The sequence below is a fragment of the Cupressus sempervirens genome, chromosome 8, assembly GCF_028749045.1.
Source record: "Cupressus sempervirens isolate cs-2001-9-10 chromosome 8, ASM2874904v1, whole genome shotgun sequence".
Taxonomy (NCBI): Eukaryota; Viridiplantae; Streptophyta; class Pinopsida; order Cupressales; family Cupressaceae; genus Cupressus; species Cupressus sempervirens.
Window position 1 is genome coordinate 321,625,126 of NC_143125.1, and position 23,216 is coordinate 321,648,341.

The following is a 23,216-nucleotide window of genomic DNA, read 5'->3' on the forward strand; positions in this document are numbered from 1 at the left end:
TGATATACTCAATAGCAGCTTTCAGAACATACCTCCACCACTTCTTCATGGAGTCAGGGACATAGTAGGTGTCAATTTTTTTCAACGCCTTCAATTCCTTCTCACTCTCCAAAAAATCCTTAATTGCATTGGTTGAGAGCTTCTTATCCTTGAAGAATTTGAAACCCTTGATAGGGATCTCAGTGATAACTGTAATCATCTCCTCCATTATCTAGAAATTGATGTCATTCACCTTAACCCTACCATATTTCAAGGACCCCACCATACTATTGGTCACCTCTTGATCAAAACTGTGCAACTTGATGAGATACTTGGTTACCCCACCCTCATACAGCTTTTCCCAAACTTTTGGCCTGCTTCTCCATTTCTCAAAGTCCCCCACTGGCTCCTTTCTACATCTCTCATCCACCATCTCTACACACTGCACACCCGCTTCACTCATAAGCTCTTCACTATGAGACTGGAATGGACCACCGAGATTAAGCAAAGTGTAGAGAAAAATAACTCTATTGTTGCCCCTGAAATGAATGCAATATACAACCCACAAAGCGTGGCAATTAACCAATGAAGGATATTTGCATTTACAAATTCCCACTCTTCTATTATGAAAAGTACCCATATATCTTAACCCTTTCATATTCATAATTACAACTTGATATCCTCCGTACTTCCTTGGATTTTATCCAAGTCAATCTGACACTTGACGTCTGTCGACAAAGAATTTTCGGGAAGCCAAGTCAATTTTTGGTCTGTGCTGACCCCTATATTTTCCAACCTATTGGCAACCAAGTTTGCTTCCCAGAAAGTATGGGTGACATGGAATTTTTGAATTTGGCAAGGGTCTCTCTAGTCTCATTGATAAGATTTGCAATTGTCCAAGATGGAAATGAATTGCCATTGATGCACTTAATAATGTTATTCGAGTCCCCTTCTAGCCATAAATTGGTGACCCCAATTTCAAAATCCAATTTAACAACATTGCACACAATGTTGACTTCCGCAAAAATGATTTGTTTGGAAACCCAACGGGAGAGCGAAAGCCGCAATACTATCTCCATTTTCATTTCTAATCACACCTCCACTACTCAAAGATCTAGGGTTACCCTTGGAGGCTCTGTCAAAGTTGGCTTTGTGCTAGCCTTCAGAGGGGAGGAGCCACTTGGCTTCCTATCTTTTTCTCATCTTGTCTTTTACCTTCTCCTTATTCCTACCTCCTGTCTCAAAAACTCCCCCCCTTCCTCATGGAAAAATTTTCCTTTATGTTACTAAAGATCTTCCTTCCAACAACCAAAGCTAGCTCCTCCCTGTCTCTAAAAATTTGGTTGTTTCTCTCCTTCCATATGCTCCAACAAAAATGGGGCAGGAGCCAAGAGCTGATTTCCTTCAAGGTAGACCCGTTGAACATACCATGCCATTGGTAGAAAAAGTCTAGGAGGTTGGAAGGAATGCACTAGTTGTGGTCAAGGTCCTGGGTGAGGAAGTCCCAGATTGTCCTAGAGTAAGAGAAATGAAAGAACAAGTGATTGCCAATCTTTGACTCATCTTTGCATAAAACACATCTGTTGGGCATGATATGACCTCTTTTAATGAGATTTTCCTGGGTGAGATTTTTGTCTTGAAGTGCCAACCAAAAAAACATGTTGATTTTTTGCATTACGCCTAGGAGCTAGGCCCTCGACCGAGGGGGGGGGGAACTTTTGTGCTCCATAAAGCAAAGTACCTAGAGGCAACTGAATAGAACCCATTAGCATTATCCCTCCAAACCAATTCATCCTTGTTGGTGCTAAGGGATAAGGAATTAAGCATGATCATAATTGGTTTAAGGTCCTCTGAGATAATAGAGAGGTCCTTCCATCCCTGTTCAGTCTTGTAGTTGCTGACTTTGTGCCCAAAAAGGTTGATGCAATCATTAGCCCAAACACCATAGCTAGGGTTATTAATGAGGGGGCCCTGAGGAAGCCAGCAGTCCATCCAGAAAAGAATGTTCTCCCCATTTCCTATCTTCCACAAGACCTTAGAGTTAACCAAATCCCTAGCTTTTAAGAAGCCGTTCCAAACAACTGAGCCTCTAGGGATATCCTCACTGAAAAGAGGGCCTTTTTATATACTTGTTCACCATAGTGTCTCTCCATTCCCCCATGCTACTAAAGATGCACCAAATTTTCTTTGCTAGGAGGGCCTTGTTGATATGAGTGAGCTTCCTGATTCCCAAACCACCATTCTTTTTAGGGAGACAAACTTTGTCCCAAGCAACAAGGGGGTACCTTTTAATCCTTTCAATTCTCATCCATAAAAAATCCATTTGGATTTTCTCCATCCTCTCGACGTATTTATCAAGTATGGTAAAAAGGCTCAGGGCATATATTGGTAGGTTTTGAAGGATGGATTTAACTAGTTGACATTTTCTAGCTTGGCTAAGAGAGGCTCCTTTCCAGCCAGCCAGCTTCTTACTGAACCTATCCAAGATGTCCTTTCGAAAGGAATCAGAGGGGGACATTCCCAAGGGGAGACCCAGGTAGGTAGAAGGAAGCTTCCCCACCTAACATACCAAGATTTTGGAGATTCTCTGTTGTCTTCCCTATGGAGTGTTGATAAAGAAAATAGAGCTTTTGTCCCAATTGATGAGTTGCCTCAACCCTCTAGAATAAGTGTTCAAAGTGTCTTTCAAAGCCTTGGCCTCCTTGACCAAAGCCTCTCCTCCCATAATGGTTTAAAGCCTTTGATCCTTCCTTCTTTCTTTTTCTTCTCCATGAGTCTGCCAATACATTCCACCAAGATGATGAAGAGAACCAGTGATAGAGGATCCCCCTGACAAAGGCCTCTAGTAGGTTTGAAGAAACTAGAGGGGGATCCATTCACTAAAACAGCTAGTGAGGGGATGGTGACCAGCTGGGAAATTAGCTTGCAAGATTTGACATCAAAGCCAAAAGCCTTCAACACCAACTTAAAAAAGGAACAATCCACTCGATCGTAAGCTTTAAAAATGTCAAGTTTGAGTAACATCCCTTCTCTCTTACCAGCTTCCATAGAGTGAATCACTTTATGCACCATGATAATCAAATCTAAAATCTGTCTGCCTAGGACAAAGCATGATTGTTGTTGAGAGATAATCTAAGGGAGAAGCTTAAGTAGCCTCAAAGTGAGCACCTTCAAGATGATCTGATAAAATGACTTGCATAAGCTGATGGGTCTGAACTTATCCAGAGTGTCAGCCCCTGGCACTTTGGGAATAAGAACTAAGAATGTGGAGTTGATTTCCTTCAAAATGCTTCTAGCTCCAAAGAACTCCTGAATCACCTTAACAACATCATTCATAATGATAGGACAGTAATTTGGAAAAAGAAGGTATGAAAACCATCAGGTCTAGGAAATTTATCTACTAGAAGAGAAAAAAGAGCTTCTCTCACTTCAGAATCAGAAGGAATGGCCCAAATCAGATTATTATGGTGCGGTTGGAGGATCTAAGGGATATAAGAGATAATGTCTTCCTAGTCCACCTTAGAGAGAAAAGGATCCCAAGAAAGAAGGGAGGAGAAGAAAGAGATAGCTTCAAGTGAAATATTAAATTCCTTAGTCAACATACCCTGATCTTTCTTCAGACGAGAAATCTTGTTGTTAGCTCTATGTTTAAGAGTGGATAAATGGAAGAACTTTGTGTTTTGGTCTCCTTCCTTGAGCCAATTGATTCTAGATCTTTGCCTCCAGATCTTTTCCTCCTTACTAATGATGTCATGTAAATTAGATAGGGTGGACAGTTCTTCATCTCTTCTTGAGGCATCATAACCATTTTCTTGAATGGAGTCTTGGATGGAAGTGAGATTAGAAGAAAGATCCTCTTTCATAGAGAATAAATGACCAAAATCTAACTTATTCCAAGCTTTTATTATCCTTTTAACATTACTGAGTTTTCTAGCTACCCTGAACATAGCACTACCTTCCACATCTATACTCCACCTGCCCTTAATTCTCTCAAGAAGGTTAGGGTGGGAGGTCCACATTTTTTTGAAATAGAAGGGCGGAGGTCTACAGGGGTCAAAAGGGACAATCGAGAGGGAGATGGGGGAGTGGTCGGACCCAATTCTAGGCAAAAGAGCTAATTTGCAAGAAGAGGACTGTAGCCAATTAGGAGAAATGAGGGTCCTATCTAGTCTAACCTAAATACACTCCTTGCCTAAGTGTTTATTGGACCAAGTAAAGTCACCACCCATAAGGTCCAGATCTAGAAAAGCAAAATCATTGATGAAGTTAGAAAGATCATGCTTGCTATCCTAGTCCTGAGGTAGACCACCCTTCTTTTCCTTATCCAGAAGAGGGGTATTAAAATCTCCCATAATGATGCCTTTTTTCAAGTTACTATTCTGAACCAACCCTTCTATTCTAGATCAGTAGGATTTTCTTTCTCTCTTGTTATTGGGGGCATAAATGTTGAGCAAGAACCAAAGTTCATTAGAATGAATATTGAACACTTTACAAAAAAAAATGTTACCTACATTGGAAACCAATTCCACCCTAAAAATATTTGACTTGTATATAGTTAGCAGGCCCCCAGAGGCTCCGTCAAAGTTCGAAGCCTCACTGCTCATCATGTTACTAAACTCTATGTTTCTCAAAGAATCCTTTTTCATTTTTGTTTCTTGGATCATCAAAATATCTAGTCTTTGGTCTCTAATCAAATTCTTAATGATTTTCTATTTATGGGCACCATTTAGGCCCCTAATATTCCATGAGATGATCTTCATTTTTTACTCTTGGAAAAGTCCTTCAGGGTGCTTTGGCACCCATTTTCCAAACACCTTCTGGTCTCCTCTTCTTTGGACTCCCTTTCTGATTTCCTACCTGCTTTGGTTGTAGAGCCCACATCTGGTATGCAACTACTCCTAGTTGCCGCTAGAGAAGCCTTTGATGGATCTCTAATTTGGTTCTTCCTAAGTATCTCTCCCTTCTTTTCAAACTTCAAGGATCTAGAAGCCTTATTAGCATTCCTTTGGGTGTCGTGAAGATCAACCCTTTGGTCCTGATCTTTCAACAAGTCCTCCTTATTTTTTGTTCTGGTCACTACATCTTTGGTGGAGACCAAGTTTTCCTCTGGGTTCTGGAAGATGATAATTTCCTTATTTTCTCTTTCCTTGATCTCTTTCGTGGAGCCTAGAACCATCTGTTCCTCAGTGGGGAGATGGTCCAAACCAACCTCCTGAAGACCTTTTTGCAAGACATCCTTAACTTCCTCTTGTCTAGGCTTGAGGGTCCTTTCCTTGACCTGATCATCCCCTAACAGTTGGGGTTCGGTTAAAGGTAGAGAGGAACTGGGTCCAGACTTGAGTAGTTCTCCTTCTTTACTTGTCTTTCCCTAAAGTTCTAGGTTTGTCCTCTTTGGGGATTCTACTGCATATTGGGTCTCCAAAGATAGGTCCTTCTAGCCTTGTGCAGAGGTCTTCTTTTTCCAAACTTTCTTCATCCTCAGTTGAGAAGAAGAATAGGGATTCTTCTTTCTAGTCATCTTAGATTTTGGGCAATAAAATGCCTTGTGACCAATTTTTAGACAGTGAAAACACCCAAAAGGAACACTTTCAAAGTCCAGCTGCTGGATATGGGTGCCAAGTTTGGACTAAAAACAAACCACTTCAGGCATATCCTCCCCTTCCCTCACTCCAACATAGATCCTTGCACAAGTTAGCCTACTCTTTGAAGCAGTGATTGGGTCAATGGAGAGAAGCTCTCCAAAAGAGCTGGCCACTCCCTTGAAGACATCCTCATTCCAGAACTCCAATGGTAGCTCTAAGAGTCTGACCCATACCGGAGCTTGCTAGAGGAAAGATTTATTTAAGTCCAATTGGGATGACCATCTCTGAAGCATGAGGGTGGCCCTTCCAAAGCTCTAGGGACTTTCACATAGGATGTCAGCCATGTCCTCTTGATAGGTGAACTCAAAAGAGAGAAAACCCTTAGCCATTGCTATGACACTGACTTGACCTTTCAAGCTCCATTTTTTTAGAGTGTAGGCCTAGACCACATTAAATATTTGGTCTTGGGCCAATAAAATTTTCAGCAAGCATTGAGGACATGGAGGCAATGCTATGATCAACAATATCGTCTAGAATAGCGATCATGCAAGATCCCTTTTCCAGACCTGACACAACCTTAACCAAAGGGAAAGAGGATTTACCTGATGGCTTGACTCCAAAGAGTGAGGCCCAGTGGTTTGGAAGATTCCCTAGTATGTCCTCACATGGGTCCCCATCTCCTGACTCCTCCTTGATGCCTGCCTAGATCCCTTCCTGCGTGCTTGGTGATCGAGGTCCGCCTCCCTGTGAATTCCTACCTGTCTCTAGATTTGAATTTTGAAGTTGCACTCTTGCTCCCATGACTCTTTCTTTAGCTATTATCCCATCTTGCTAGTTTTTTGATAGTTTTTCATTAAATCCAAGGCTAATTAAAGAAATACATCCAAAGAGAAATCAACTTAGATTAACTAGTAGGGACCAAGAATTCAAAATATTAAAATTATCTGCTCATTTAAATGTAGGAAAATAAATATATTTATTACAAGAGTACTTAGCTATGTTACTTGTTGTAGAATTTTTTTTAGGTGTCAAAAATTCCTATGTGGCTCTAAACCTATGCATGGACATGTCTTATGAAATATGAGTTTGGAAGTTGAGGATTTGATCCAATGTGTGCGATAATGTATCAAAAGATTTGGAATGACAATTTGGGGATCAATGAAAAAAGGGATTTGGTATGGGATGTCAGCCAAATTCATACATAATTATGCCAATTATAAGTTGATCATTGGATTTACATTTATAATCAATTTGGGCCCAAAGATAAGGGTAAAGGAATTGTATGCATTTTTTCCATTCTGATTATAAATTTCCTTTGATGTCAGATTTCCTTGAAAGCTTATTTTTGCACTTTTAGTACTTTTCTTAGAACACATGATTTATTTTGTTTTCTTTAGCCAAGGATAGTGACCTATATTTGACAAAACTATTTGTCTTTATAGTGGTATTAGTTCTTGTATTAATATTGCATCCCAATGTTTGATTCAATCAAAAAAATATCTATATCTTTTGACTAAAAAGATAGGATTTGTATGATTTTCAGTAGAAATTTACGTGTTTAATGATTAAATGTATTAGAACATAAAAAATAATTGAATATATCTAAGGAAATTGATTGTCATGAATAAATTGTGAAACTTTAATGCACATCATTTTAGTCTTCTTGTCTCCTCTATGTAGTCTTCTTTTAAAGAAGCTCTCTCTCTCTCTCTCTCTCTCTCTCTCTCTCTCTCTCTCTCTCTCTCTCTCTCTCTCTCTCTCTCTCTCTCTCTCTCTCTCTCTCTCCGTCCCTCTCCCTCTCCCTCCCCTACTTCCCCTAATTTTTTCACGATTGGTGTTTTATGATAACCCTTTGCATGAGTTGTAGACACCTAGACTTTAGATGTCACTATCTGACTACTATTCTAAATAATGTGAAGAATGTAGCTTTATTTGGATTGAAGAATATAGTACATCATTATTTTATATATATATATATATATATATATATATATATATATATATATATATATATATATATATATATATATATATATGAATTATAATTCAAGGAAATATATTGTGATCATGTACAATAACAATGATAAAATAACAAGCACAATTAGTATTGGTGCTATTGGGATATTCATTAGTTAGCATAAAATTTGGTTAAGGTCATGAAGGGCCATGAATCCTCATGGCATAAACCATGGGGGGAGTCATGTATCTTCATGGACTTAACCCCTTTCAATGTATATATTATGAACATCGATGACTGTGGGATAAACAAGATCAATAAAATTGGTAATACTATTATCTACAATAGTCATTCGATATATACCATACTTCATTATTATTCAAGGCGATACATTGTACTCATTCAAGTCATACATTAAGAAGATATCCCTATATAGTTTAGAATAAATATATTGATAATCATGATATATAGTCTTAGTCAAGTCTATATATATATATATAAATTTTGATCATATATGTATATATTCTATTCAAGGAAGAATATCAATATGTAAATATAAGATAATCTGATAGTATAAAACTATATGTTTCATAGGAACCATCCATTTTCTTTACAGGGAGACTTGTACATAACATCATTTTATCATTTTGGAACCATTTATCTTGAACAATGTTTAATAGGTATTCATCTCTTATAAATCTTAACTATTCATTAAAGATTAATAATTGTTTGTCTCCAATGCTTCTCTAGGTATTATAGTCATACTAACACTTAAAGGAAGTGATGATAAATTAAAAATGCATTGAAAAATGTAGATAAACAAAGTTAAACTTCTTGTCATGTTGTATGTTCATCTAAATAGAACTAATGGACTAACTGATGATTTGATTATTTTCGATGAAGAACAATGTGATAGTTTGTTCAAATAGTTTTGGATTCATCATTGTGCTAAATGCATTATATTTTTGACTCATTTAATACTCTAAATTTTTCATTATAAGAAGGGTTACATGGATATATTTGTAGAGTTGTTGAGTACTTATGGTTCTTTCAGCTTGGTGAGTTCTCCTATTTAACTTGCAAATCTTAATAGATGAGTTCCAAAGGAAAAATCTCTTAATTTTAATGTCAAGTTTCATTTAATCATGAGGTTAAAATCTTTATGAATATTGGTTATCTCACAAAAATCAATTAAAAGAGTTTTGGAAAGGTGATAATAGTGTAAGTATCTTCCTTTTCAACATTCTTAAATCTATAAGTTAAATGTTTTACTAATTTCTAAATGTTTTATATTAAATAGGCTCCTGTGCACCTGAGAGAGTTAAAAATTTCAAGGTGCATCAAATTCCAAATATTTCCAATTCAATAGGACATCTTAATGTGTTGAAAAAGATAGTAGTCCTACAAGTCTACAATTTAATGATCATTTTAGAAGAATTTAGTTGTCTTCAATCCCTTAGATAATCATTTAGATAATTAGTGTATAAGACATTGTTCATTTCCATTTATGCTCATTATATAGGTATATTGTATCATTAAAATATATTAAGTAGAACACCTTTTTAACATATAGTAGATATTATCTCTATTGTATTATGTGAATGATGTGAGATACCTATTGGAGCATACCATATTAAAAATTTAGAACTCTTTCATCAACATCATATGCATAATTAATGCTTGAGTACTTGTCAATTGTGATCTCTTTTTCAATTCAACTAGTTTCAGTCCACTATGGGATCCAAATATTAGTAAGTTTTGTATTGTTTTTCATTTTCTTTTTTCATAGTTTAGTCCTACTATTTTAGTATATTTAAGTTATAGCAGTGTATTGGATTCAAGATTTTATTTGGGTACACTTTGTTGGATTTTCTTCTCATTCTATGAGCTCAATTCATCTTCCATTGTGAAAGATAGTTATGCCTTTGACACATTATACATTAATGCTTGGGTGAATCTTGTGAAAATTAGTTAGCATGATAGGAAAAAACAATTGGATTATTTTATTAGGTTATTCCCCATGTTTGTTTTTTGTAGGGTAACATTTCCTTTTTAACAAGGTTATATAAAATCATATAATTGGTTATAGAAATTTTCTAGTTCACCCTTGGTTTTATTCAAATTTGAACTCCTTTACACTAGAGCTTATTAAAGAACACCTTATACATTGATAGAGGAAGGTAATAGATAATATTATCCACACCCAAGTCTAATATGATTTAAGGTAATTTTCTTTGTGCACTAGTTTGATATTGAGAATTGACAAGAGTATGAAGTTGTTCTAGATATATTTTGATGTTATATGATAATACTTATTCAATTATTGTTTTCTAGTTAAACATCTACATTTTGCAAAGGCCTACTGATGGTTTATCTTATCTAATATCATAGCAGAAGTGCATGCTTATTCTTGTCATAGATGGGTCATGAACACTCTTCACTAAATCTATGTCAGGTTAGTAAGCCTTTCCTATTTGAATTCTTCAAATATGTAATTGATAATTATCCTACAATATGTTAGCTTATATATAGATAGATATGATTTCTTTGTCTTTTCTTCTCAATATGTTTCAATAGACTCTTTCTTAAGAATAGTAAGTGAACTAGAAAATGCATGAGTAGTTGTATTTCATATCATTTCTGCCTTGTAAAGGTCACATTTTTCTACCTTGTATAGGTCATGTTAACTGAAGCACCGAAGATGTGAATATTGTAATCCTCATTTGACAAAACATTGGTGGGATCATAGAAAACATTGGATTTAGCTTTATTTTTATATATTTAGGGGTGGATGGCATAACTCACCTAGATGTTGTGGTTAGAAATCATGTAATAACTGGCCACACTAATTCCACCAAACACTCACTGGTTGATGTGAAACCATACCTTGACTTCTCTATATATTTCTTTGATTCCCTGTCTCACTTGAACCATCGAATAAGCATTAGAGTCCATCATTCAAAATTTCATTTAATCATTAATGATATTTATTCCGCACAGTCACATTGAAAATCTCAATCGATAGAAATTTTGTTTCTTCATTCGATGTTTCATATACAAATATAGTTACAATGATTAAGTTCATGAGTTGGGATACACTATAGTGATTGTAGTATGGTCAAAAGAGAATATTGGTACTATATCACTCATAAATATAGTGAACTCTTCTATCACTATATGAAGAAGGCCTAGTCTTGACATAGCTATGAGCAATGCAAAAAGTATATTGCTATGAAATATAGTGATACATTTTATCACTATGTGAAGAAGCTAAAAAAACAATATAGTGATGAGTGATATAGAAGGCTTGTCACTATAACATATAGCTATCATTAGAAAATGGAAAATAAATAGAATCATTACAGTGATGAGTGATAGAGATGTTGTATCACTATAAATCATGATGATGAGTGTTTTTGGTAATAAAAAAGGAGAAGATATCCCTATATAATATAGCAAACTCTTTTATCAGTAAATGGAGAAAGCCTAATGTTGACACAGTGATGAGTGATGAGGAAAGTGTATTGCTATGACATATAGCGATCCCTTTTATCATTATGCAAAGAAACTACAAAAACAATATAGTGATGAGGGATAAAGGAGGCTTATCATTATAATATATAGAGATTATCAACAAATAGAATTTAACAAATATAATCATTACAAGGATGAGTGATAGAGATGTTGTATCACTATAAGTCATGGTGATGAGTGTTTTTGGTGATCACACTAATACATTAGACCTCAATTTGCGATGACAAGAAAAGGTAATGTGTTTTTGGCTTTTTTTTTTTTTTCAATTTTAGCCCGATTCCATCGCAATTGCAATGACAGGCATCGCAATTACGACACCAGTGGGATATAAGAGAAAAAAAAAGCAAAAAACCCTCATTTGCATGAAATTACGCTGACACAGGGTTCTTGTGAAAGGAAAGGCACACGCACGAGAGATCACTTCGGCAGCATTGAGAGGGCTGGGGCATTGAAAATTCATGCATATGCATGGAAAATGTAAGTAGCAAAGGTAAAGCTCATCAATACATTGAAAATTCATGCATATACACATTCTTTCTATTTGTTCCTATTTCTTGCAACCAATATAGACCTTTATGAAAACTATCACTTATTTTTAGTGACTCGTCTTTTTCTACGAAAAATGCATTTATCCTCCTTCGTATGCATAGAGCTTACCTTCATACAGCTGGATTCAATATGATGTTATAATAATGGTATAGTCAAAGATCTTAGATGCGTAATAATCATCAAGGATATTTGACCTATTAATATATTTTATGGAACTATTGAAATCTTTCGAAAATCAATATAATTTAGTAACATACACAATGAAAGTTAGAATATGAAGATAATGGTAGAAAATTGCAAGAATGAGCTAGAGATGAATAGATACGAGAAGACCAAAAAATCTAGATAGGTAGACAACTTGTATAAGCTCACTCTTTCAATTTTCTTTCATAATCTTCTTGTCTTGGAAAAAGGTCATGATGTACAAACCCAAACATCAACTTATTTAAGTATATGAACATAAATTAAAAAAATAATGTCATCTTAGACACTGTAAATGGTTACACAAATGTACTATTTATTAGAATCTTAGTACCATTGAGATTCAAAGAATGCTTAAAAGTGTTCTTGTTGTGGTGTAAGAATGTGGCACATCACTCTGTGCTTCCTCTTGCCTCATGGCAGCATATGCACTGGCAATGTACTCTGTTAAATCTTTGGGTACAGAAGGCACCATTCTTCTTCCAGCTGCTATATATTCCCTGGTGAAAATAACTCGTGAGAATGTAATTAATGCAGTCAAAATTATAGTATGTAAGTTGAAGAATTAGAATCTAAGGATCAGTCAATTACTCACCTCAGTATGGATGAATCAAGAGGAGCAAAACCCAAAGGAGGTGGCTTGCACTTTTGGTGCACATATAAGATGTGTCTAGCCATTTCCAAATCACTATCCATGTTAGCTTTGTCAAGTATCAGCCACATTAAGTCAAAATGGGAAAGCAGTGCCAGAGGAAGATTGATATTTTTTGCAGGAGTTCTCCGGAGATCATACCGACCCCTATCGTAGTTACAAGTGTCAGATCACAAGAAACAAAACTGAAGCAATCAAAAGGGGAAAAACTGTAACAAATTTGTCACTCAATATGCTGCTAATTTAGAAATGGTATGAAATGTATTCAGTAGTTCAAATTAATAATCCCTCGTTCTTATAGAATTTGAGCATAAATACCCTTCACACTAGCCTGAAGGTTTCAAGAATCTAAGATTTAACAATTCATTTTGACATTAAACCAGATTAGAGATCAATGATTCAATTCATACCAGGCAGGATTAGCAGCAACTAGAACTGCAGTTCTTGCATTTAAAGAGGTTGTTATGCCTGCCTTTGCAATACTCACAGTCTGCTGCTCCATCACTTCCTGAATAGCAGTACGGTCTGTCTCATCCATTTTATCAAATTCATCAATAGCACATATACCCATATCTGCAAGAACCTGATTCATCCCACAAAAAATGGAAATTTTACATCAGCAGCTCTATATGTACCAAATATAGATATTAGCTACGCCTTCCACGATCAGCCTTACAGAACATTTGACTAACATCCCAACCCACAATTACAATTCCATTAACAGGTCAATACATTGAATTACTCATACCAGGGCACCACCCTCAAGAACCATCTCATTTGTAACTGGGTCCCTTTGAATAGCAGTTGTGAGACCTACACCGCTACTTCCTCGCCTAGTGGTGTAAACTCCAGGAGGTGCCACACTGACCATGTGTTTCAACCAACTGACTTTTTGCTACTCCAGGATCTCCCATCAAGCAGACATGCAAATCACCCCTAACCTATGAATTCAATGAAAATTAGCTATACAGTTCCTTGAGTAGAAACAATTGGAATTGATGTGAGTCGGTAGATATTTGGCTCTAGCTACAACCAGTTGTACAATTAAGGTCACACCTACTACATCAAAAACAAGGGTAACTTATCCAGCCAAGAATACATGAAATATAATAGAAATCCATTAGTTGTAATAATGAATAGTTCATAATCTTAACTTACAGGGATGCTACCATTTGAAATTCATCAATCATACATTCATACCATCCTTCAGTTTCTTAGTGGGAGCACCCACAAGTAGAAGCAATAGAAATTTCTTAACATCCTCATGAACAAATATTTTTGGAGCCAAAGAATGTGCAAGCTTGTTGTAAATGTCCCCATCCTCAGCTAGCCTTTCGATTTGTTCTTGTTCATCACCTTGTAGAACATACCTAGAGTGCAAAGGAATAAACAATATTTAAAAAAAAAAGGTAAATTGGTAAGATATAACACAAGATTATAGTTACATAAATCATAGAAGCTTATTACCAATTAATATCTACCAAAATGTTCCAATAAAAGGCCACATGACTATTGACTTGTGTGGTCAGTAGCAATTCATAGGCTCCATCTTATGAAAAAAAGTACAATTATAGTTCTTGGAATCATAGACCTAATCCAAATACAGATTGATTGCTTATGCAAGTACTAAATCTCAATGGTTTGGCAAATGTGTTTGGTTAAATTGCAAAAAGCTTTTTATAGAGATGGAATTGATAGTGAGATTCAAAGTTTTTTGGCTAGGTCTTGGTGAACTAAACAAATAGATATTGGAGTTGGAGCTCCTTTCTAGAAGGAGATATGCAACTTTACCCTTGGACATGAGAGATTTTTGAGGTGGATATGTGAGATGGGAAGAAATTTGTGTGTGAGCATCAATGGAGCTAAGAGGATAACCATCTATTATTGTTGAATCCTTGGTACCCACCTTTTAACATTCTCACTGAATCCTTCGACAAGATATCTGGTTAGACTTCTAACTCACTCCCTGCAATACTAGTTTATCTTCCTCTTTTGAGGCTTTTTGGCATCTAACACCTTGGCTAGATTTTTAAACATGGACAAAGACTCTTTAGGCATCCTTCATACCATTTATGCTTGGATTTTGGTTGAGATGGATATGGCAAAAGCTCATCCAGCAGATCCATATTTGAAAATTGTAAAAGGCATTTAGGTGCAACTATTGGATTATGACAAAACAGCAAAAAATGTTTTCAAATAGAGCACATGGCTACAGATTGTGCCAGGAAGAGAAAAAAAAAACAAGAAACTTCACAGAGGAAGGCTTTCCCTCATCTTTATTTGGTGGGGAAAAAAAATAGTTACTGAAATGCCCAAGAAGCTTGAGTGCAAGGAAGTAGTTGAAGAGCAGTAGGACATGGATCACAAACCCACAATGGTCTCGGTAAGGGCAGAGACATTTTTAAAAGTGTCAAACCTAATTGTTCTTCAACAGTAGAACATAAAGATAAATAGAGCTTATAATAGAGCATGGATGAGGAGAGGTTTTACATGGGAAAACCTAAGAAGTGGTTGCAAGGTGCAGAAGGGCAGGAGGAAGAAAAGTGGGGACAAGAAAGGACGAGAGAATTGAGGAAGAAGGAACTTTTAATATGCTTCCATTTACAAGATAGGGAACAATTTAATCAAACTGATTTGTTGACCTATTACAATATGATGATGTTGGTTCTTGTTAATTTACTCCAATTATTTAAGGCTATTTAGATAACTTGTGTGGCAAATTTAACTGGAGACATGTCCCTCCATGACATACTGATTGTACCCAATTTGTGATTTTTGATATTTTCTTCACTGATAATACAGAGTTACTCTAGAATCATGCTAGCTACTCATACTAGATAATGATGTTTGGTCATTTTTTCAAATTGCAGCAATGGGAAAAACTAGTCCCTGATTGAGATTTATCAAAATAACAAGCTCATTATGAAAAGTTGAGATCTGTCAGAACCAGTCTCATATCAAGTTTGAGACTTTTCAATGTCATGAGCTTATTATCAAAATTTGGATCAAGTTTGAGACTTTTCAATGTCACGAGCTTATTATCAAAATTTGCAACATGCGAAAACAATAAGATCAATATCTAAGTTTGAACCCTATCAAGACAACTGAATTAGTCCATGCAAGTTTAAGCTACCATACTAATAGACCTATTAGCCTTCAAATCAGCAAGAAAATGTTTCCACCAAAATACTAGGCCAAGAGAAGTTTAAGTAATTCAAAAATACTACTTAACGTCATTATAGCTGATGTTAATGTGTCAATAACCAAGGTTATCTCATATACAAGCCTTGTAAACAATTTTTCAGTTATTAATTAGCAATGATTAGCAATTTTATCCATTGTGTTGGTAAATCATAGCCACGGTCCTCTTAATTGAATGAGGTCTTATTTGTGGTATTTGTCCCACCACACATCTCCTTTATTTGGTTCACCTAGCAGATGGGTCACCCAAAATAATTAACTTTTCAGTCTCAGTGCCTTATTAGTATCACACTTCATTATACTTCTACCTTTGTGAGATATATAATTGTTTTTTTATTCATATAAGTCATTGGATATATAAAAGTCGATATGTCCTCCAGATATTATGACTTGAGATGAGGAGCTAAGAACAAAATAAATCCAGAATATTTCATTATGTGCCATCCCAATATACAATTTTGTGGCTATTATTGTTCTAAGTATGAGGTCGATCATCCAGTACCAGCAATGCTTGAATATTCTCTTTGTCTTCACCAAAATAAAATTCTCCATCAACATAGACAAATTGCAATTATGATCTGTAATCGTAGAGTGTTCTAAGAGGCCCTATGCTAGTAAGGAGGAAAGTTAAACTTGTTGACTTCTTGCCTCCAAATCTGACAAGAACTCCACAAGCTCTTCATCTAAAAACACAGTGATTCTTTTCAAATGCAAATACATCACTAGCAATTCATTTTGTTTGGCCCGTCACAATAAGCACAACATTTCTCCTTTCCATGTCACTGTTTGTGATTACTATTACATCACCATTGCCTATATAAGCTGAGTAGAAATGGATCAATCGAGAGCACTTTATTATGAATTTAGCTTTCAAATTGCACAACATTGGTTCTTCTAAATCGTAAAAGATGGTAAACAAAACTTGTACTGAAGCCTAATGAGCATTTTGTGCCTCCTTGAGGTACTCAAATATATGAGAAAAATTACCACAAACTGTCAAAAAGCTATGCAGATCTTTCACGCACAATTTTCATTTCAAAAATAGAAGTAACATCATTTTTGTAGCTTCCTGTGTCATTTGTAGGCAAATCATCTTAGTGAATACTGTAAAAAACAAACAAAAACAAGTTTTTATACCCCTATGCAGAAATCACAACTACTTAGGGTATAGTCCCATGAAGAGAGGGGAGCCACTTAAACTGCTAAGAAGTTTAGGAGATTCATAAATCAGTTGGTCCCATGGCTTTTATAGGGAAAATTGTACTAAAAACAAATTGGTTGAAATTTTTTGGGACATTAGCAATCTCATAATTCTATGGAACCAATTAATGCTAAAATAATTAATTGAGAGTCTTTGTAATGGCTGATGTATTTGATGTGGAACAACTGAACCAAATTAAGAGTTAAAACAAAGCTAGACTTTTCATTAAGAACTACAACCCCCTCATGGATCATACATCATAGCAGCCAGCCTTACTGGCTCATATGACAAGTGTTTCTTTGTTGCTTGGCATTTACCTTTTGTAGTTTTTGATTGATTTTGAGGGTTTGACTTAGAAGTTAAATACATTCTAGTTCTGAGCTAATGCACTATATTTCTTTGCCCTTATGCATAATTTTGAAATACTGCATATCATAAATACATGTTTGATATTTTTTTGTGAAAACACACCCATCCTCCAAAAAAAATATCATCGTAACACCATCATAACTTTCACACATGACACATTTTTTCCCATTATTTACAAACATTTCAATGTAGTAAACATATAATTATTGCACTATATCTTGCACACTTTTCTTGTAGAATATATAACTATTGCAGGTTACATAAAAAGACTTTAACAAGATAAATTTGGTTGACACAGGGAGAACTATTGTTTGCACAATCCATCAGCCTAGTATTGATATCTTTGAGGTATTTGACGAGTTAAAGATTTGGTTTTCTTAAAATAGCTTTTTGAAGCATTTGAAATTGGCATCTTCTGAAAGCTAAATGAAATATGTTGCAGCTATTTTTAATGAAGTGAGGAGGTCAGCTTATCTATGCAGGTCCACTTCGTCACAATTCTAACAAACTTATAGAATATTTTTTGGTAAGATGCCATCCACTACGATTTTATTCTGTTGAGAGATTTAGATCTGAATTTGGTACCTTTTGATGAGCAATTTGAATTTTGGAGTTGTAAGTAGTCATAGTTTATTGTACTAGAACCAATAGGAAGTTGATTTTATATACAAGGAATTGGTCATGCCGGATAGTGTTGACCACTAAGCTTTTAGCAAACATTCTCAATACGTTGAGCTTAAGAGTCAAGCACTAGCTGCAATCATCATATATGTTTCAACTAATTGAAAATGATTCATGTAGGCCATTGAGGGGGTTCCATAGATCAAGGAAGGTTATAATCCAACTACGTGGATGCTGGAAGTAACTTCTATGTTAGAAGAGCGCCGTCTAGGTGTCAACTTTAGTGAAATCTATAAATCATTAGAATTGTATAGGTGAGTGAGTTTGCCTTATTGATCTCTGTAGCCTGTTCCAATGAATTTTACATTTTATTTTCTATCTTGTACATTTTCCTATCACAGGCAAAACATGGCACTGGTAGATAGTTTGAGCAACCCAGTTCCAGGCTAAAGAGAGCTTCATTTTGAGATAAAGTACTCTCAGCCCTTTCTAGCATAATGCATGGCTTGCCTATGGAAGCAACACTGGTCCTACTAGATAAACCCTCAATACAGGCATCCAAATATCAATTGAAGGACAACTTAAAGCATAAATTTTTTTTTATTTTATAATCCTTCGACCGTCGCAATTGCGATGGCATTGCCGTCGCACCTATAGTGACCTTGACACAATTGGAGGGGTTGGCATCGCAATTGTGACAAAAAAAACAAGAATTGTGATGTAGTTATCATCACACCTACCCTCCAATTGTGATGGGGTTACTGTAGGTGCGATGGCAACCCTGTCGCAATTGCGACAAAAAACACAAGAATTGTGACGAGGATGACGAGACAACAAGGTGGCTGCATAGCGACGGATAGGCATCGCAAATGCGACAACAAGGGTAGACATCATAAATTGTGACTAAATAACTATGACGTCTATGTCTGTCGTAGTGGCGACACATTGCTGTCGTAATTGGGACACATAGCCGTTGCAAATCGATGCCAAATCTATTAGTGTTGAAAGGGAGGACATGTTGTTATAGAATATTAAAAACTCTTCTATCACTATACGGAGAAGGCCTAATCTAGACATAGCAATGAGAGATGAGGAAATTATATCACTATGACATATAGTGATCCCTTTTATCATTATGTGAAGAAACTATAAAAATAATATAGCAATGAGTGATAAAGGACACTTATCGCTACAACATATAGTGATCATCAGAACATGGAAAACAAATATAATCATTAGAGCAATGAGTGATAGAGATGTTGTATCACTATAAGTCATGGAGATGAGTGTTTTTAGTGATAAAAAAGGAGGAGATATTGTAATAGAATACAACAAACTCTTTTATCGCTATATAGAGAAGGCCTAATCTTGACATAGCAATGAGTAATGAGGAAAGTATATCACTATGACATATAGCAATCACTTTTTTTGCTATGTGAAGAAACTACAAAAATAATATAGCAACGAGTGGTAAAGGAGGCTTATCGCTATAACATATAGTGATCATCAACAAATAAAAAAAAAATATAATCATCATAGTGATGAGTGGTAGAGATGTTGTATTTCTATAAGTCGTGATGATGAGTGTTTTTGATGATAAAAAAGGAGGAGATATCTCTATAGAATATAGTAAACTCTTCTATCAAAAAGGAGGAGATATCGCTAAAGAATATAACGAACTCTTCTATCAAAAATGAAGAGATATTGTTATAAGTCATGGCAATGAGTGTTTTTAGTGAGTGATAAAGGATGCTTATTAATATAACATATAGAAATCATAAAAAAAATTGGTCAAATTTTCAACCAAAGCAAAAATTGGTTGAATTTTTTATGACAAAAATAGCAAAAATATAGTTTTTTGAAAATTTGACCAACATGAGTAAAAAATTTGACGATTTGTTGTCAAAAAAGAGTTAAAATGTACTAGTGCAAAGGGAAGGAGATTGGAAAGAGGACCACACAAAGGGCTATCTAAGTATATTGAAGAGGTGTGTGCAGATCTATGAAGATATTATAGATTATCCAACTTTAGATTTGTAAAGTATGATACATTAGATAATGATGATAGGACCGAAATTGAGGAGGATATGGTGGATATGATTGCTAATCATAAGCTATCTCTTAGTGAAATTGAGAAGAAAATACATAAGGGATTATATGAGAGATTGGAGAGAAGATAGAAGTAGATAGAAGTAGAAGAGGAAAAGATAAGGACTGGCATATTAGTCTAAATCATGTCTAATCTATCCTAGGATCAAAAGGAAACATTTTTGGTAAAGTATAGGAGTAGATATTTTCCTTAATATAGAATATTTTTTATCTTATAGAATAAAATAAAATTTGTAGCAGAATAGGATGAATTACTTTGGAAAAGCATTTTTGGGTTATCAACCAAGGTAGTAGAGGCTGAAACTATAAACATTGAAGATGATTATAGAAGTGGAGAAAGTTTAGGTGTGTCAAGTCCACAAGGCAACATGTCACTAGTACATGTTGACAACTCTAACACTCTAGAGGCTGAGAAATCAAGGCTCAAAAATACAGAGGCACAAACTTAGTTAAAAGAAATAATTGTAGATAGTCAGACCATTTCAACACCTCACATTGAAGAAAACAAAGGAATAAGTAGAGCTAAATTGAGTGTGACAATTGTTGTCTCGAGAACTGATGCACCAACATGACTAAGTGGTGAAAATCCTTCACCAACTCCCAAAGTAGTGCTAGACAACAACATTCCTTCAATGAGTAAAAGAGGAAAATCAATAAAGGATACTCCACTAGATATTGAAGTCAGTCAAGGTGAAATAATTTAGATATAACAATTAGACTTTGCAAATTTCACCTTGGAGTAAACAATTTTTCTAGGAGGGGTTTTGGTGAAGAAGAAATGACAAGAAGAACTAAGAAGAGATCATAAGAAAAAGTAGGTATTCTATGGTGTGAAATTTTGTCTTGTTGATGCTTTTGATATTCAAAATTTTGTTGAAGAAGCTCCAATCATTAGCCAACTTGTAAATATTGTTGAACAAGTCAATGTTGGTAATATGGAGTCAAATAAAAAGTTGATGGATTTTTCAGCAAGAAGATTCATGAATATGGTTGTGGATAAAGTTTTCATGATCATTGTATAGAAAAAAGTGTAGTTGTAAGAGAAAATACATGTTATGATATAACTAATACTAAACATACAACATGTGTACAACATTTTATTAGACGTGGCAAGATTCACAAGTGATCTTTAGGCATAAATAAACTAGATTCAAGATGAGATGAAGAGATACAATAATATTATTTGTTAGTCAACACGATCTAGCATATATCATTACAATAATCTATTGAATGCTCAAGGAACATTGGTCAAGCTTCAATCAGCTAAAGAAAACATGAGATCTAAATTGATTTCTATTAAAGAAATGATGATACCTGATTTGGAGGTCATGCAAAGGTAGGTGCAATAAGCTTAGGATCTTATCAAAGAAGATCACAATCTTTTAGTGGATGGTAGCTTAATTGATTTAGCTACAAGACTACAATTGTAGAATCACATTTTGGAAGCATCAAGAACCACATGGGTTCATGCACTGACCATGATCACCTAAGTTCATAAGAAATTCATTAACAAAATATAGATTACTTCTACCCATTCAACCCCAACAATAGTGACATAAGTGTTCAAAAACAAGGGGGAATATATTTGAAGGGGGAAATAGATTTGAAAGGGGCATGAATTTGTTATCATATTCATTTTACATTGTTTATACATTATTCATTTTTGGCATAATTCATGATACTTAGGGGGAGAGCTTATATCAGATTGTATATGTAATGATGTAAATATGATAAAGTACTTTTTCCACTAATGTCAAAGGTGGATAACTATTGTTCTCTATCAGTATTAAAAACTTAGTAATTTACAAGGAAGAGTCAGATGGTCATCACTCTAACTGAGCTACTCTATATAGGTTGAGTCATGTACATAAGCAAGTATGTACCAAGCTCCATAGGAGCCAAGTAACTGTATGGTCACTAAGTATTTTCTATACAAGCCATGCTCAATATCACCAAGTAGTTTCAAGAATATAGGTGTTGAGCTACATAGTATATTCCAAGCATAATATAGATTGAGCAACAACAATGGTGAGTGTCAGAAAATAGTAAAGGATGAGAAATGTAGAGTTTATATAAAAGTTAAGGGAATAGATTTTGAGGTAAATCATTTTTGAGCCCACATGCAAGGAAAATTTAATATTTGTAGAGGTTGTTATAGAGATTTTTATGCATTAATTATTTGAATTATAGATCTCTATGTTTTTTTATCAATGATTCAAATAGAGAGGCTATTATGGAAGAACCTCAAAAACTCTTTGCAAAACTCTTTAAATAGAGGAGATCTTAACCAAGATTGATGAGAGATGTGGCATGGAGATGAGAAGAGGAGAGTATGCATGTAAAGAAGGAGTAATATGTAAATAGAGAAGTGAGAGATTGAGATCAGATTAAAAGTTAGTGAAGGTGTTCTATTATCTCTTAGCAAAGAAAGTGACTTAATCATAGTAGTGAAAGGGAAAGACAAGTATTATCATATTAGAGGAGAGGATAAACTAGCAAGGAGAAAACTTGAGATATACTTATAGAGCATACTAAGAGTTAGGTACTGAATAATTTCTAACCAACTTGAATAATGGTAAATCTCTTAATAGAGTGGTCTTAATAGTGCCTTGTAAATCTTCTGACAAAGTCCTTACTTTTTTAAAGTGTTAAATCCTCTAACAAGGTGAGTGTCATGGCCCTGACAGTTCTAAATCTGATACCTTGGATTCTGAGATTAGTTTAATTTTCTAGATAGTTTGTTACTTGTTGAAGTTATTTTAATTCTGGCATCATTATGTTAAACTCTATGAGAATTCAGATGTTACTAAAATATGATTCTTAGAATAGATGTTTTAATACTTTTAGTATTGTGTTTTATTCAGAATCTTATTATCTGAATCAATTTAGATTCAAGAATCAAATTTTAAATAATAAAGCAATGTTTGTATGGTTTCAGTTTTACTATTTGTCTAGTTCGTACTTTCATACTTATATTTGAGGTGGCATTAAATTTTAGCAGCACCTTGAATCTATTATTTATCGGATTTAAGTATATATATATATATATATAATTATAGCATTGTATAAATAAATATATATACATATAAATATAAGTGCATTAAGAATGAAATAATTTTATATATATATATATATATATATATTAGTTCATATATAAATATATAAATATATATATATATATATGTAATTGTGTGTATGCTTGTGTGTATATATATACATGCATATATATATACATATATATATACATATGTATACATATAT

At 34.7% G+C, this 23,216-nt stretch overlaps 1 protein-coding gene across 1 annotated transcript; it reads right to left on the reverse strand.

Annotated features, from left to right (window-relative positions):
* Window positions 1-12,145: 12,145 nt before the first annotated feature.
* LOC149542671 (DNA replication licensing factor MCM7-like) lies at window positions 12,146-13,325 on the reverse strand. The gene is made up of 4 exons (XM_089795747.1): window positions 13,203-13,325; window positions 12,865-13,037; window positions 12,398-12,601; window positions 12,146-12,302 (listed from the first exon to the last, which is right to left on the reverse strand). The coding sequence occupies exons 1-4, from the start codon at window positions 13,323-13,325 to the stop codon at window positions 12,146-12,148; spliced, it is 657 nt and encodes a 218-aa protein (XP_089651873.1).
* Window positions 13,326-23,216: the final 9,891 nt, after the last annotated feature.

Excerpts from the sequence above, each read along its gene's own strand:
- LOC149542671 (XM_089795747.1), bottom strand. The coding sequence starts at position 13,325 with ATGGTCAGTGTGGCACCTCCTGGAGTTTACACCACTAGGCGAGGAAGT. Across the intron at positions 13,038-13,202 it reads TTCTTGAGGGTGGTGCCCTG|GTTCTTGCAGATATGGGTAT; the intron begins GTATGAGTAATT and ends GGGATGAATCAG. Across the intron at positions 12,303-12,397 it reads CTTGATTCATCCATACTGAG|GGAATATATAGCAGCTGGAA; the intron begins GTGAGTAATTGA and ends TATTTTCACCAG.